The sequence below is a fragment of the Achroia grisella genome, unplaced genomic scaffold, assembly GCF_030625045.1.
Source record: "Achroia grisella isolate CSIRO2021 unplaced genomic scaffold, CSIRO_AGI_Agris_v1 utg853, whole genome shotgun sequence".
Lineage (NCBI taxonomy): Eukaryota > Metazoa > Arthropoda > Insecta > Lepidoptera > Pyralidae > Achroia > Achroia grisella.
The window spans coordinates 906,368-922,420 of NW_026713043.1; the positions used below are offsets into that span (position 1 = coordinate 906,368).

Consider the following 16,053-nt stretch of genomic DNA (forward strand, 5'->3'; position numbering starts at 1 on the left):
TATTATTCCTTGGAACTTATTCATATAAACTTTATATTGTGAACTGTACCTTTTGGGAATTATACATATATACATGTGAGTGGTTTGTTTTATTAATGTTATATAATGATACACACCGAATTCAATTAATCAACTTAAAGACGCTTTGGCATACTAATAATAATAAAATGTAAATAATGAATTAGTTTCTAAAAAAAATATAAAAGGCAAAATTGCGTAATATTCCTAACGCTACTTATAAGCGACTGTTCGCGGTATTGCGACGATAGCGAAAATCAATTCTGTTTTCAGTAACTATAAAAATTCAAAAAAGTTCATTTGCGCATACTCAATTAACTATTTTCAAAAACATGATCCTATTTTACCCTGCTATATTCTGTATACACGTACATTTTGGAGTCTTTCAGGCGCTCCCGTAAGCCGTTGCACATGTTTGGAGTGTTATCTACACTCGACCCTACTTTCGCACCAGCCTTTACCTAAAATATTATTAATTATGAAGGCTAGTGACCGGCTCCATTGCTAGCATTCTACCATGGCAAGTAAACCTTCATGCACTCCCTCCTGAAAGTAACTTTATTACCTGGTGCATCCGTCACGAAGGGCTAACTGACTTCAAACTTATCCTCTTACTCCAATAGTGCCAGGATATGCGCATTCCAGCATTACCCATAAAAAATAATAACCCTGGACACTTCACACAGCGCCATCTAGTCCCAAGCTAAGCAGAGCTTGTGTTATGGGTAGTACACAACTTATATAAATACTTAGATACATTTTTTTTGTAATTACATACATAATGCACATAGATAACACCCAAACCGATCCAAATAATGATACTCAAGAATACAGATGTTTGTACCGTGCGAGGAATCAAACCCGCGACTAACTGAAGTAAAGCGGTCTGCCGCTAAACCACCGAGCCTATTAGGACAATTAATTTTATTATTAAGTAATTTACCTAAACACAAATCAAGCTACTTAATCTTTTTTTTTAATATTTAGTATCTTTTTCTCATGCCTTACTTTCATTGAGTACAAACGGACACTTCTATATTATTATGCCTACTCATAAAAATATCTTAATATTAATGGAATTAACATTAATAGACTAAAAACATGGATTTAAGTACTTCTTATTGTATATTTGTATAATCAAATCTTATTTAAATATTCACATAAGTCATAACAATAAATTCTCAGAAAATACATATTTGTTTTGAATCTCATATTTCAGTTTACACAACCATTTTAGGAACATAAATACTTTGTTCTTTACATTATACCTGGAATGCTACGTTATTTGATAATTGTCTTTTAAATATTATACAATTTAATTGTTCCTTCAGATATGATCAGATTATCATAACAACCAACACTGCATTTGGTATCCATTTGTGAAAACTTAGAATAGATTACTGTTATACATATGTTGACAACACATTATAGGATATGGCTGTTTACGACTGTTACATCAACACCATAGATAATACTCATTATTAAATAAAAAAGTAATTGCAATTAAATTTATCTGTTATAAACTAGTTTTTTTTGGAGTAATGTGTGTGTTGATTGTTCTCTTTTACATTTGCGTTTGCGCTTACAGTTCACGCACGCACTTGGCGAAACTGTTTTAGTTTTTATTTTTATATACATATTTGTTGAAGTGGTTTTGTTTCAATTAAATTAGTAGGTTTATCAAATTTAAATTAATTTCTAATGTTGAAATTAGTATGGTTGGATGGTTTGGAATATATGTTATATTTTAATTGTTTATTTAATTTCTTATATGATAAATATCTGAAATAAAAAATATATATATTTATTTGTATATATAATGTGGTTTTTACCATTATGTTCTAAGATATGTGTTGTTTTAGATTTGTGAGTAAAAATGTTATGAACTAGTTGATAACGAATAAAAATAATACGAGAGTAGCTCCTACGTAGTAGTCATAAAACTTCGGTATGTGAAATTCATACTGGCATCAACATAGATATAACTGTATAAGTATATTATACATAGTAATATTCTTTTATAAATCTTGAATATATCAAATATAAAAAAAACATATCAAATATACAATATCAAATTTCTATATACTGATTTACTTCTATTTAAAATTACCATCTTAAATAATAATTACCTAAAAATAATTTAAGGTAAGTCATATAACATTTGCATAATAATTAAAATAAAATGGACAAAATCAGCACCATAAAAAAATCTTTACACACAGATTGCGCTGTCATTTTATATATATATATAATAATAATCACTATTAAACTATACGAAAGATACACAAATGGAAAGCAGCACTCAAAATAGCATGCTTAAAATTCTGCATTAGATTGTAACAAACATTATTGTAAAAATATAATTTGTAAGTACAATCAGATAAATATAATAAATAAGTAATACTTTTTTATGTTATACTTCATAAATGCATATTATTATTATAATGTATAAGTAAATAAATAGTACATGATTTTTCACGCTACTTATATTATTTTTAACGTACTTTTTTAATTGCCAACTGTTTTAATTTTAAGTTTATATGACAATGGTAATAGTCAATTGCTGTCTTTACATGAATAAAAAAAACGAAAAGTATAATTACCTATATATAGGCTTACCACTAATTTGAGTGTCAAATATGAGATGGTCATTTCATTAGTTATTCAATGAATAAAAATACATCAAAAGCGCCTACTACGAACACTCAAAGTACTAAAAAGTGAAATTAATATTAAAAAAACACAGTTACCTATTAGGTACATTGCTCGTAAGTTCAATACATTTAAGTACAATTCAACATTTAATATACATAATGCACCTATACAATTAAAAAAATATAATTTTTACTAATAACAAAAAAAATACTATATACAAATTATTTATATAAAACTAGTGACATATGTTGACAAGATCATAAAAAAGCAAAAAAAAACAAAGTAACTAAAGACAATATGTTTTTTAATCTGTAGAAATATATTTGTTTTATTACAGGCGTTAATATTGATATTGTAGGAACCATTTTACGTTATTATTATGTTTTATAATTTGCGTTATCTAATTCCAAAATGAAGCAGGACTAATAGACTACTTATATACGTACTTTTTTTTTTTGTAAATACACAGAAAACACCTATAGCAATACAAACAGATATGAATAGAAACATTTGTAATATGTAGGGATCGAACCGGCTACCATTGAAAAGAAGCTGTAAAGTGTCCTAAACAACTAGACAATCAATAAAATGTTATTATCATTGTTATTATGAAATAAATGTCGCCTTAACAAAATTCGAACTAGAATACCCACTAAAAATGTAAGTGTATGAGTCGGTAGCACCTTATAATCAGTGGCGGCCTTAGGGGGTGGCGAACAGGGCTGTCACCCGGGGCCTCGCGTAACAACCCAAGCAAATTTTAAACAACAAGGCACTTGGTAAAGTGCCTCGCAAAGACGTGCCCGGAGACTCGTAATGACTAAGGCCGCCACTGCTTATAGTGACTATTATCTTTATATTTTAAAACTAGCTGTCCCGGCAAACGTTGTTTTGCTATATAAATTAATAACGCTATAAAAAAATAGGGGTTGATGATAGAAGGGTGAAAATTTAGGATTGTATGTATTTTTGTATGTTGTATCATAAAAAAATAGAAACTAAAAATTTTGTCTAAAAAATAAACCAAAAAAATTTGGGGTTGACTACCCCTAACATTTAGGGCGATGAAAAATAGATGTTGGCCGATTCTCATACGTACTTAATACGCTCACAAAATTTCATGAGAATCGGTCAAGCCGTTTCGGAGGAGTATGGGAACGAAAACTGTGACACGAGAATTTTATATATAAGATTAAGTGTCACGTTGTTTGTCCGCTATGGACTCCTAAACTATTGAACCGATTGCACATTGTGTGCAATTTGATTCAATTTGAAAGCTAGGATAGCTTACATTTCAATTTATAGTCGCAATAATATAAATTTTTTTCAAGAAGCTTAGCTACAGCAACGTGTGGCCGGGTCTGCTAGTACTACTATAATATGTTTTCAAAACTGCTTAAGTGACCAAGAAATGCAACATAACCATGACTATGAACACTATATTTTATTTGAAGCACGGTGTAATCGGGTGTAAGAGCCTAAGAGTTACGTGAGAAACACACGTACAAAACATTATCGAATATCTTAAGATATATCATTACATATCTTAAGATAGGTGTTTGACATATACTCTATTAAGACTGTTGAAGCAAATAGCATAAAAATTGAACCACTTAGCTTCTTGCCAGTTCTTTTCTCTTCTGAAGTGGCTTGCTGAACTGGTCGTAAGGTATAGTTATACAAAACATACATAAATAAGTAGCTAAAAGTTTCCTATACGTTTAAATAATTTAGACTTTGACATACGCATTTAATACAAACAACTATAATAAAGAATTTTACTAATATATTATACCAATGCTATAATATCTAATCTAATCTAGGGTTGATCCCCACTAATAAAACAATATGTATATATATGTAAATAGATAGGAATGTATGTAATATTATCTAAAATTCTAATTGTCTTTTATTTTTTTTTATTTTCAATTATCACAGTATTGACACTGCGCCATCTTGTTTTTATTTTTTAATTTATTTAAGTTTCTTAGTACCATTTATTTCATCGTTGGTTCGGTTTCGTTCGATTATACTTTTAAATATCATGTAATTAAAACTAGATTGCAATCAATACATTTTCTGAACTATTAACCGACTAAGCTCATTCAATTACTGCGGCTTATACAGCGTGACGAATTGGTTAATTCCATCTTCCTGTATAAATGTATTTAACTTTATTAATAGTGTATAATTGTAAAACTTATTTACCTATTCGTGTGCAACCGTCTTGTTTTAATTATTGGCCCATACCGTCGTATTTGTAACATTTTCAAGTTATTAGTACAGTGTCGAGGTGCCATTGGAACCTCGAGCGCCGCTAGGGTTGTAGATGTAAATATTCAGAGACAAACACGCGTACGATCTTGTTTAGATTGTCTATGGTGTTGAAGTCGAGAGCTGTGATGTCGTCGCGTGCTGTGTGCCACACGCTAGGGAAAGGCGACGGAATCACGTGCAACACGTCCACGTCTGAAAAAACAGATACAACGTATAAATCTTTTCATTAAAATAAAAAAATAACTTCAATGGACACAATACAAAATATAGTACAGTACATTTGGCGGACTTAACAATATGCTACATTTTCTTCCAGTCAATCATAGGTAGTGCAGAGAAATACTGTATTACATATAGAACACTTTCGGTTAGTTATGTATGTAAATTTGTACAAAGGTGGATTTATTCTTAGAAAATATCTCTACCTAATAGTGACATATGTGGATAATAATTAAAATGACTTGAGTTGGACAGCTTGTATGATTATACAACAAAAAAATAAACATCCCCATAAAATGGGCTAACTGAACTATTATTGCCATGCACGTTTGACGGCATGCCCACCGGTGGGTCACTCCGCAACGAAAGTATCTAAATTTACATGTTGGGACCAGCTGATCACCCGTGGGCACTTTAAGTGAAATAAATCTAGAGGTTAAATAATGTCTACCTCAGATTATTGTACATTAAAAACATATTTAAAAAATAGTATACATAATTAACAATAAAAAAAATGCCGATCCCATATGAGAAATAAGATTTTTCAATACGGTCTTCAATGTTTTAAGTATTTTTTTAGTGAGTTTGTTATTACAATTACAAAAAATCGTCAGCATAAAATGTCTCAATACAGCAGCATATTTTCTGTTATCAGTTTCAGCATGTTGATGTAATCTATTCATATTAATAATTTTATATTTATATATATATAAATAAAGTTGTCGAGTTGAGTGTTTGTATGTTTGTGTCTGTTGTTTGTAGTGTCTGTGTTTTTTAAATAACCGTTTTTTACTACATGCATTGAATACAAATACGGTACTTACACCAAAATAACATTTTTTTACAATTTTTGTCTGTCTGTCTATCTGTTTGTTTGTTCCGGCTAGTCTCTGAAATGGCTGGAGCGATTTTGACGGGACTTTTATTAGCAGATAGCTGATGTAATAAGGAGTAACTTAGGCTACTTTTATCTTAGAAAATTCTCTAATTAACATTTTTGTTAAATTTCTTGCGCACGAAGTCGCAGGTTTGCTAGTGTTCATTATAATTTTCCATTTCACCGCGTCCGTGTTGGTCATTGATTGATTAGTTCTACAATACCGAGAATCGTCACGTCGTGTAACGTCTGTGTAAAAAATCGATTATTTTTCATAGTATAAATAATCGGAAAATCACAAATATATAAATATTTATGTCTTGTATAATACCATGACAGTAATTGAAACACTAGTATATGCACGTAAATTTTGAAAATCTGTTGTGTAAACGTTATGTAAAGCTTTAAAACTACAATGTTAATATAAAAATTTCCGATTAAACAAATCGGTATCGCAGGTACAGCATTACCTCGCTATAGGTGGTAATATTATTTGAATATTTGACATTTACACCTGTCAATTTACTCTCTGGTATTAAAAAACAGACTATAGACTATCTGTGTACCAAATTTCAATTAAATCGGTTCAGTAGTTTTGTCGTGATAACTCGACAGACCGACAGACAGAGTTACTTTCCCGTTTATAATGTTAGTATGGAAATAATTTCCATTTGATAAATCTTAAAATTAAAATCTACATTTTTACATTTAACCATCGACCGTTTGACAATAACAATTGCGATCCGTACAAATAACCTTGTCACTGCAATTCTCAAACCGTTCATAACTAATATCGTATTGAGGCCACGAAAAAAATTACTTCAATCGCTTTAAAAAAGGTAACTCAATAACTATTAGTCAGATCTTGATCCCATGTATATGGGACCACATAAGATGCACCGGCTGTCACATAAAGAGAGAATCATCACAATCAGTGCAAAGTAGAAGAAGTTAAACATAAAAAACACATAAAAAAAACAAAAAATAATGGACTTCGATAAGTTTTTCAGAACCTCTTCCTTTTTTGAATGTCTTTTCATAGGAAGATAAGAATATATTGGCGACCGAAATCAAAACTATTAACTCACTAAGATACCAGTTCCGATTTCGGTCGCAAAATTAGATCAGTTTATTGCTCAAACTGTAACGATTTTGCGCTGAAACTTATCTACATTGTAAATTCAATAGTCCTAGAAACTGTTATTGCATTATTTTCTGTAAGATACCGTAATATCAATACAGTACAGATAAGATCTTAGGCAACTTTTCAAAAGAACAAATGTCTAGCATAAGATTATATTTATATATTATTATACATATCATCGGTTAAATAGAAAAATGGCACTATTCAAAATGTACATTTTTTACAAGTCAAGCATTTAAAGTTTTTTTTAATTTATTTAACTTATTTTTTTAACAAAAATTTACACAGAAGTATTATATATAATTTTAAATATATTTAGATAATGATTAAGACGGCGCGGTTAATTTAATTGACTTTATATAAGGAGGCAATTCCAGCTTCTAATTTTGAAAAATGACATTTTTCTATTTAATCGACGATATTAAGAATTCGCGGATAGCAAAGAAATATAAATTTCTTACTAGCTACCCGCGAATTCATTCGAATTTTGTTTTATTATAACTATAAATAAAATTTCTAAAACAAAAGTAGCAATATAGAAATTTACTCCTTATAATATATGCTATCTGCTAGTGAAAGTCACGAAAAAATCGTTGCAGACATTTCAGAGATTGACAAGACGGTTACCGTAGCCTATCGACGCCTGAAACACCAGAGGTGTCACGTGTGATTTGCTGACTCTTCAGTAATGTAAAATAATAAGAAGCGTAATATAAAATAAATAGGAAAAAAAATGTAAACACTCAGGAATAAAACATAAGCCAAAAGGATGTCGCCACAAACACTTTCACGCAAAAAGTACGGAACGGATTTTGATGAAATTTTACAGTAATAAGGATATTACTGTAAAATTTTATCAACTAATATTATAAATGTGAAAGTAGGGATAGGTACCGATAGGTACTGAACCGATCATGATTCATGATGATGAAATTCAGTACACATGTTCTTGGAGGTATTAGAATGAACATAGGATATTTTTTATAAAAAAAAACATTTAATGGATTCACAAACATTTAATAGTTTTCATGTTAGGGATTTTCATTTAATGTTAGATATAGACACCTATATAAATACCTATGCATTGTAAATAAACTGGCTTTTAAAAAAAAAGGTAATTCAATTGAGTTTCTTGCCAGTTCTTCTCAATTGGATCTATATACCGAACTGGACGGCAGGGAAAAAAATTATAATGTAAAAACTTGACGTTCATAAGCAGCTAAAATGTCCTACATGAATAAATATTTTTGAATTTGAATTTGTCAACTAAGCGTGATAGAAACGAAGGTGAGCGGTTCAGATAGTAGTATATAATATGTCTATGAAATAATTACTATTAAAAGCTAGTAACATTTGGTATATTGGCCATGACCAAGTCATCAAGGCAATATACTATGTAAGTAGTCCCCCGGAGAGCATATAATGTTGATATTGTGTTGCGTTATTAAATTAATTGATAGCAATAATCGCATTTCAATACAATACGTCATAACATGAACATTGTGAATACGGCAAACTAATAATAGAAAAATCAAATAGCAATTAAAACTATTTTACTAGGTACATTGAATATACTTTGTTAAAATAGAACATAAAATGTAATAAAAATAAAATAGCAAAAAGTTGTAAATATTAAGAATAATAATTATAAATTATAATAAATAGTAATCTAGAATTAGAAATGCAAAAATATATAAAATAAGCCCTGTAGTTAACATTGTATAGTCCCTAGAATAATTTTGTTAGTATTTTGTTGTTTCATATTAAAGTATATGCTGTAATATAATAAAAGAGTTGTGTATGAATAATGTATTATCAAATCGGGAAGTCCATATTAAAATAAAAAAATATGAATATTGTGTTTGTATAGTTTCTTATTACGTAATCATATGCAGTCCCGTTGAAGTTGAGTTGAAGTAACGCGATTGCTGTATTGTCCTAATATAGAAAGTATTTAATTGCCTTCAAAATAATATTTATGTCATTTATATATATTTAGATTATTTACTAGCTGATGTATGCCAGCTGAGCATAACTATTATCATTATTATTAGATAATTCATCTTGTTTTCTGTGCATAGGCTGAAAATTTAATTGACGTTTATCACGATAAAACCGCATACAATTTTTTTAAATATCATAATTAAAATATTCTCAATCCTTCTTCAATGGTTAATAAAAAATTATATTTTCAAATTTTTCCAAGTTTTTTTTAAATATATATTTTTATACAGGGGACAAAGGAGTTAGCGGCTCACCTGATAGTAAGCGTAACATCTTGCCTTTTTGCATGCATGTTGCCGGCCTTTTAAGACGAAATAATATGTTATCTCGAAGATTTCGATATCGTATCGGTTCGGAAATACCATTGCTGAAGGATAATTCCACAATGTATTTGTGCGTAGCAAAAAGTTTCTAGAAAAACGGATGGAGGACCGCCATTCATCCAGTTGATGAGGGTGGTATTTTTAAGCTATTTAAGCGTCAAGCACCGAATATCTCAATACGGCCCTGTTTATTTTTTAATATATATATTTTTTTTTATTAGCTAGGCCCGTTATAAATACCTTATAGACTAACATACATATTAATTTATATTATATTATATACGTAAGAAAATTATAAAATATTTCTTCTATTGACAAAATGTCAAGAGGTTACATTATGAACGTGACTTCAGCTGGTTGGATAATTAAAATACTAATATGATGTAATATCAATGAAACAATCATAAAAATTGTCTACGACATTACCAGTTGATAAAATATTATAATTACCAATTGTAAGGGGCCAATAATATGTCTAATAAATCTAGTATAATATGTCTTTTATAGACTGTTGATTAAATGAAAATAAATTTTACATTCAAAGTTTGTAAAATTTTACCCTCATGGTAGTAAAATAAAATAGTGGATGAAAGTTTGTATTACAAAATTTCATCCATTCCAATCTGACATTTTTGAAGCTAGAACGAAAAATATATTTTCTTTGGCTTATTCGGGTTATATTATATAAACATTTTATGCTCTCCAAAGTTACGTTATATCCACGTATCCAAACTATAAATGTGCGAAATTTCATACTCTTCCGTCCGCGCTATTTTCATAAAAAGAGGTACAAAATTTTCGTTTCACGTATTTAATGTAATTTAGATTACTTACTTCTCTTTAGGAATGGTATGTGGTCGTCTTCTATGAATGCTCCGGAACTCATCAGCCTGAAGTAAGTCTGTTCCACCTTCCCTTTCGAGTAGGCCTGCAGTTGGTCCAACTCCGCCAACCTCTGCTCCGCGCTGGCCAGTCGCACGTACCACTTCTCGGTCGCTTTGAAGTAGCTGTAGAACACTGGATCCGGGGCGCCGAGCAAATCCAACAGCACTAGCACGTCCTGAGCAAAACATTACAAAACATACATCTAATACAATTTTTTAAACTTGACGCGGTCATTATTTATACGTATAACTTTATATTTTCATTCTTACATGCATTATATAGTATAATTACTAATCATTTCATTTTCTACAACGTAAAATTGCATTAGCGTATGTGTTTACAATATTCTTACATTATTTTTGATCATAATAAAGTTGGGAATCATTGTCGATTCAGATGCTTCATCTACAAACTGTCTGTATCTTGCATTATAACAGTTCTCAGTAATTCTGACTTCTTATATAGATGTATCTTATATAAAATTCTCGTGTCAGTTTTCGTTCATACTCCTCCGAAACGGCTTGACCGATTCTCATGAAATTTTGTGAGCGTATTGAGTAAGTCTGAGAATCGGCCAACATCTATTTTTCATCCCCCTAAATGTTAGGGGTAGTCCACCCCTAATTTTTTTTTTTATTTTAAGGCAAAACAACTTTTGCCTGGACAGCTAGTTTTTACATAAATCTCTATATATACCAATACCAATATTTTAAGAGCCAAACTTAGTGAGTTTGGATTTTATAAATTCTTTTACTATTGGACAATCCACTTATCAAGGAAGACTATATAACATCACGCTACGACAAATAGGAGCTGGGCTGAAAAATGTTACAAAAACGGGGAAAACCGTAACGCAGACCAAGTCACCTAGATACATTTGTTGTAATAAAACTATTTACCATTCGTTGCAGGTGATTAGCACCATCCTTGTAAGGTTTCCTCTGCCATTTCTTCGCCAAATGCCTAGCACCATAGATTGAATCATTGGGACCCCATAGTCTAAAAGCCTCCTCGCCATCGAAAAATATGAACATGAGGCTCAGATTGGACTTCTTCAGTTTGTTAAGTTGTGCTGACATCACTTTAGCCAGATCTATCATCATTGCGCATGGCACGGCCGAATCTGTGGCACCTGGTACAAAATGCTGTTCAATTAAAAGATGTAACGTAGGAATAAGCATAAGTCATAAAACCTTTCTAATTAATTAATAAACTACGGGAAGCCATAACACATATAGTCACGGAGCAAGCAATGCAAGAAAAAAAAACCGAATATAATAAAACGCAAAAAAGGATGGATGGATGGATAATAATGCATAATCTATATAAAAAAGAAGCTGTGTAAAATGATTTTCACAATAGAAACACCAGGGGTGTGTTGCCAACTATCTAACCACCATATATGTGTTGCCAACTGTTAAGAAAGCAGTGTGAATATTACTAAACTATTTCTTACAAATAAGTATACATACCAACAAATACATGTTCTCTTGTATATTTACTATCATAATGACAAGCAAGCACTAAGTATCTATCTGCATCAGGGTTCAATTTAGCAATGATATTCTTAAAATTCAATGTACCAAACACTGGTGTTTGGTCAGGGAAGACATTTTCTGTCACATCCCACCCTAAGTTTCTCATTTCATTTGATATGTAGTTGCCAACTTTTTCATGGTTTGGAGTACCCACTACTCGGGGTATTAAGATCTCATCAAGAATAGATTTAAAAGCATCTATGTTTGACATTTTAGCTATAGATTTTATGTCATTATCAGTCAGTTCTTTTGCTTCATGAAAATTCTGTAAGAAAAAAATATTTATATACTACAGCATAGAGTAATTCAATGCATTTAATTCCTGTACAATTAAATGCACCGAGAAGTCATTACACTATAGTCGTATTTTTAATTAGACGAAGCTAACTGACAGTAGCTAATGTCACGTTATAAAATAATGTTGCCATATTTAAAGTAATAGTGATGCGTTCAGTTCTCGGTCAGATGAATGAACAATGAGTGTGAATAGTTAATCATTTCAAACTACAAAATATATTATTTCTATTTTATAATAAAATTGTATGAAAGTGCTCTGATATAAGTTACTAGTGTTACGTAACTACAATCAGTTATTTGACGGCTTATTACAAAGCGCGCTGTTGGCACTAGTAGCCACTAGTGCCAACACCGATCAACGTCGCTAGCGTCGGTCGCCATTTTGTTCGTAATTCGGCTTCTAATCTCTGGTCTGAGAGCACGAATGTTTTTTTTTGCGCTCACACTGTTTTGTTATTGTTTTTGATAAGTTTTTCCTTCTGTTGTGTTTGTGGTAATAGTTAGGTATATTGTATATTTGCTATATTGTTTCGTACCAATGTATCCTTCTCATGGATGGATGGAAATGGATCCTCAACCAAGCATGTCAAGCCAAAGCTTGTCTCCAAGAAAGAAGAGACCACGGATTGCTTTAAGCGTTACCGAAAAACTTATGATACAAAACGTCTACAAACACGTATTTGAGGAGAAAGCTGCTTCACTATTACCTATTGAGGCTCCCGAAAAAAAAGAATGTATTTCGAAAACAGCTGACATTTTGGGAATTGGTGTGACCTCGGTCTACAATGTATTAAAAGAATACAAAGAAAATGAACAATTTAAGTCTCTGGAGAAACGTGGACCGAAACACTGTTTCAAAGATAAATTATTCTCAATTTTTCCGACAGATTATAATTAATGTCACTGAAAAGCAACAATGACTTTTTTATCTAATGATGAATAAAAACAAATTTTGTAATAAGCCAAGTTTTTTATTTTTATTACCTAACTATATTATGTTATATATTGTTATATTTTATACATCTATAGTTTTAACTACATGATGTATTGTAATAGGTCTTAAAAGTTTCCTCGCAATTTTTTTCTTCATGTTTCAAATACTCTGTATTCAGTATAGGTAGATACTAGAGGAACATAGTTGTCGAAAACTTGTTGGTATGTATAAAGCACGGCTAAAATTCGAATACCCGATATCGGCAGTTCGTAACACTAACTATTCACTAGACTAAACAATTGAGGCAATTCCATTAATTCAGGAGTTTTTTCAATTATTCACTTTGTCACAACACTATTTTTATTTCATCAAATACTGACAACACAGTAAACGTCAGTTGACTTCGTAAAGATGACTGTAAGAATGACTTCTAATTAAAAATATGACTATATATGAATCTTAATTTATATTATGGTACATAAAAACCTTGAAATTTCACTACCTATATCACTATGTTTTTTAAATATAGTGATTACACAATTAGACATAAACAGCACCTAGATATTACAAAATTAATCAATAGTATTCTACCTACATTCGATTAATTATTTAAAAAAACGATGCATTCTGTCAACAATTCTTAGATAAAAAAACACAGTTTCTTTGTAATTTTTTAATATACTATTACCATCCATATTCCAGAGAATTATTATAATTATTGATAATATTATTATTACACTCCCATGTTCTGTAATTTTACTGCTATATGGAATGGCTATATGGTAGCAAAAATATGAGATGAGATATTGAATAATATCTCAATGTTAAAAAATAATACTATTTTTTTAATTTAGTAATATCACTGGTACATCAATGAAATGTATGGTATTATTATTATTACTATTACTAGAGACAATTTTATATTAGTATTGTAATATTAATTCACATCTATTTTAGTCTTTATGGTATTTATAATACAGGCCATTAGTAGCAAGGAAAATAAATAAATATAAAATATTCTGTAGACATAAAATACTGTTAAATCATTTACGTACAGTTAGTGGATTATTTGCTGAATACAGTATAAAATTAAGAAGTCTACAACTATAGAATACTGGATATCGATGTTACATCTCTTATATATAAAAAAAACAACTATAACAATTATAATTATTAAAAAAAAGGATTCGAAAATACAATTATTTTCTTTATTATTACCATCAGTAGAAAACTGGCCCCAACATTACAAGTACAATTTACATTTACATTGCAGCTATCTATGAAAAGTTTAGTCAATATAAAGTCAAAAAAGTTGTAAAAACTTACCTTCTCTTCGTAAAATTTCAATGCCCCGTCACTGTTTACAAATGAAAAGCACATAACACTCACTACCAAATGCCAAATCATTTTAGATTTTTTAATTTTACTCAAAACGTATATACTAGGCACTATTATTTTAAAATATACGTAGTATATCTACATATATGTCATTAGTAAAATATTTTTGAAGTATTTTTAAGGAGGAAAATTAGGAAATAATGTAATCAAGGTTGGCCCGTGCTGTCACACAGACTTGCACACAACTACAGAACACTATTCACTCAAGAGATAGTATGTGTTGCCTTTGATTTCATGCTATCTCAGTCTCTTAAGTAGCAATCGTATTAGAGGAAGAGTGAAAGACTGCGATTGTCACACCCACCTTCCCGTTGTGATTTGACATTTCTTGGGATACCAGGTAAAAATAAAAGTAGCCCTAAAGGCATACATTTATTTTAGATTTTGATAAGGTTCAATTTCGTAATGTAATCATGCCATTGCCATGCCATGCCACATCATAATATAATTATCAAATAATTGAGTTCCAAAACACATTGTTCTAAAAATTTTTCACTGTTATTGTTGCATAATTTGAATTTTTGAAGAAGTCTTGAATTTTTATCCATATATCTCATAGAACAACATTGAAAATCACCATTCTTACGTTAATTGATATTTCTATTTATTTCAATATGTATGTTCTTATCTGTTGTAACAAAACAAACAAATTATGTCTAAAATTCTATACAGTGAAATTTTACTAAATGTATGGGGAAATAATGAGACAGACATCCCCAATATCCGTAGATATGGAATTTCACAGAGGGTCAATACCGTTTAAGTATGATTTGTTATTTTCTACTCCCTAATCTAATAAAAGTACTCTATAATTCATTAGTTATTTATTAATTTTGCAGAAGAAACAGTTCTACAAGATAACCCATATTTTTCTGTTTGCAATAAATACACAGCACGGTTTACAGTTCTAAACTAATCATTCTCTTTAATCAATATTTTCATTAACAGATTTTCTTCCTGCGATTACCTACGATGGCCTTCTGAAATGTTCTATTATTTGTGTTTAATCTTTGACATAAAGTCAATGACGTAATAATAGATGTTTGACGTAGACACAAGAATCTCAAGAGAGAACAACTGAAAACGATGTTGAACAAAAGTATACCTTAGGCGTAAATAATAAGATAGAAGATTATAAATTGAAAATAACTTTTTTTAATATCCTCAAGGTAGGCGTAGAGTGGGTGAAATCCTGTGAAATCTAAAATCTTTGTATCTATAGCTATTCAGAAGGATCTTTTAACGTACTGCATCAAATTACTGTTATAGGGTGTCTCGTGAGAAATACACCTACGCAGTAGGTCCTCACTTAGATTGGTACGTACCAAAAATACATATATTAACATGGGGGAGGATTGTTTGTTAGTTAGGACAAGTGGTCCCACTGCTAGAAATATGCCATGTCAGGTACCATCGTGGTTAATTCCTGATAAATTCGCCACGATGCGACGGACTGATTTTATGTACATCCTATCATCCTCCAA

At 30.4% G+C, this 16,053-nt stretch overlaps 1 protein-coding gene across 1 annotated transcript; it reads right to left on the minus strand.

The window, feature by feature from the left end:
- Positions 1-4,234: 4,234 nt before the first annotated feature.
- Positions 4,235-14,741, minus strand: LOC131852482 (glutaminyl-peptide cyclotransferase-like). The gene is made up of 5 exons (XM_059203147.1): positions 14,498-14,741; positions 11,875-12,205; positions 11,302-11,534; positions 10,352-10,577; positions 4,235-5,142 (listed from the first exon to the last, which is right to left on the minus strand). The coding sequence occupies exons 1-5, from the start codon at positions 14,576-14,578 to the stop codon at positions 4,991-4,993; spliced, it is 1,023 nt and encodes a 340-aa protein (XP_059059130.1). The 5' UTR covers positions 14,579-14,741; the 3' UTR covers positions 4,235-4,990.
- Between the last annotated feature and the right edge of the window lie 1,312 nt (positions 14,742-16,053).

Excerpts from the sequence above, each read along its gene's own strand:
- LOC131852482 (XM_059203147.1), bottom strand. The coding sequence starts at position 14,578 with ATGATTTGGCATTTGGTAGTGAGTGTTATGTGCTTTTCATTTGTAAAC. Across the intron at positions 12,206-14,497 it reads TGAAATTTTACGAAGAGAAG|AATTTTCATGAAGCAAAAGA; the intron begins GTAAGTTTTTAC and ends TTTTTCTTACAG. Across the intron at positions 10,578-11,301 it reads CTAATCACCTGCAACGAATG|GACGTGCTAGTGCTGTTGGA; the intron begins GTAAATAGTTTT and ends TGTTTTGCTCAG.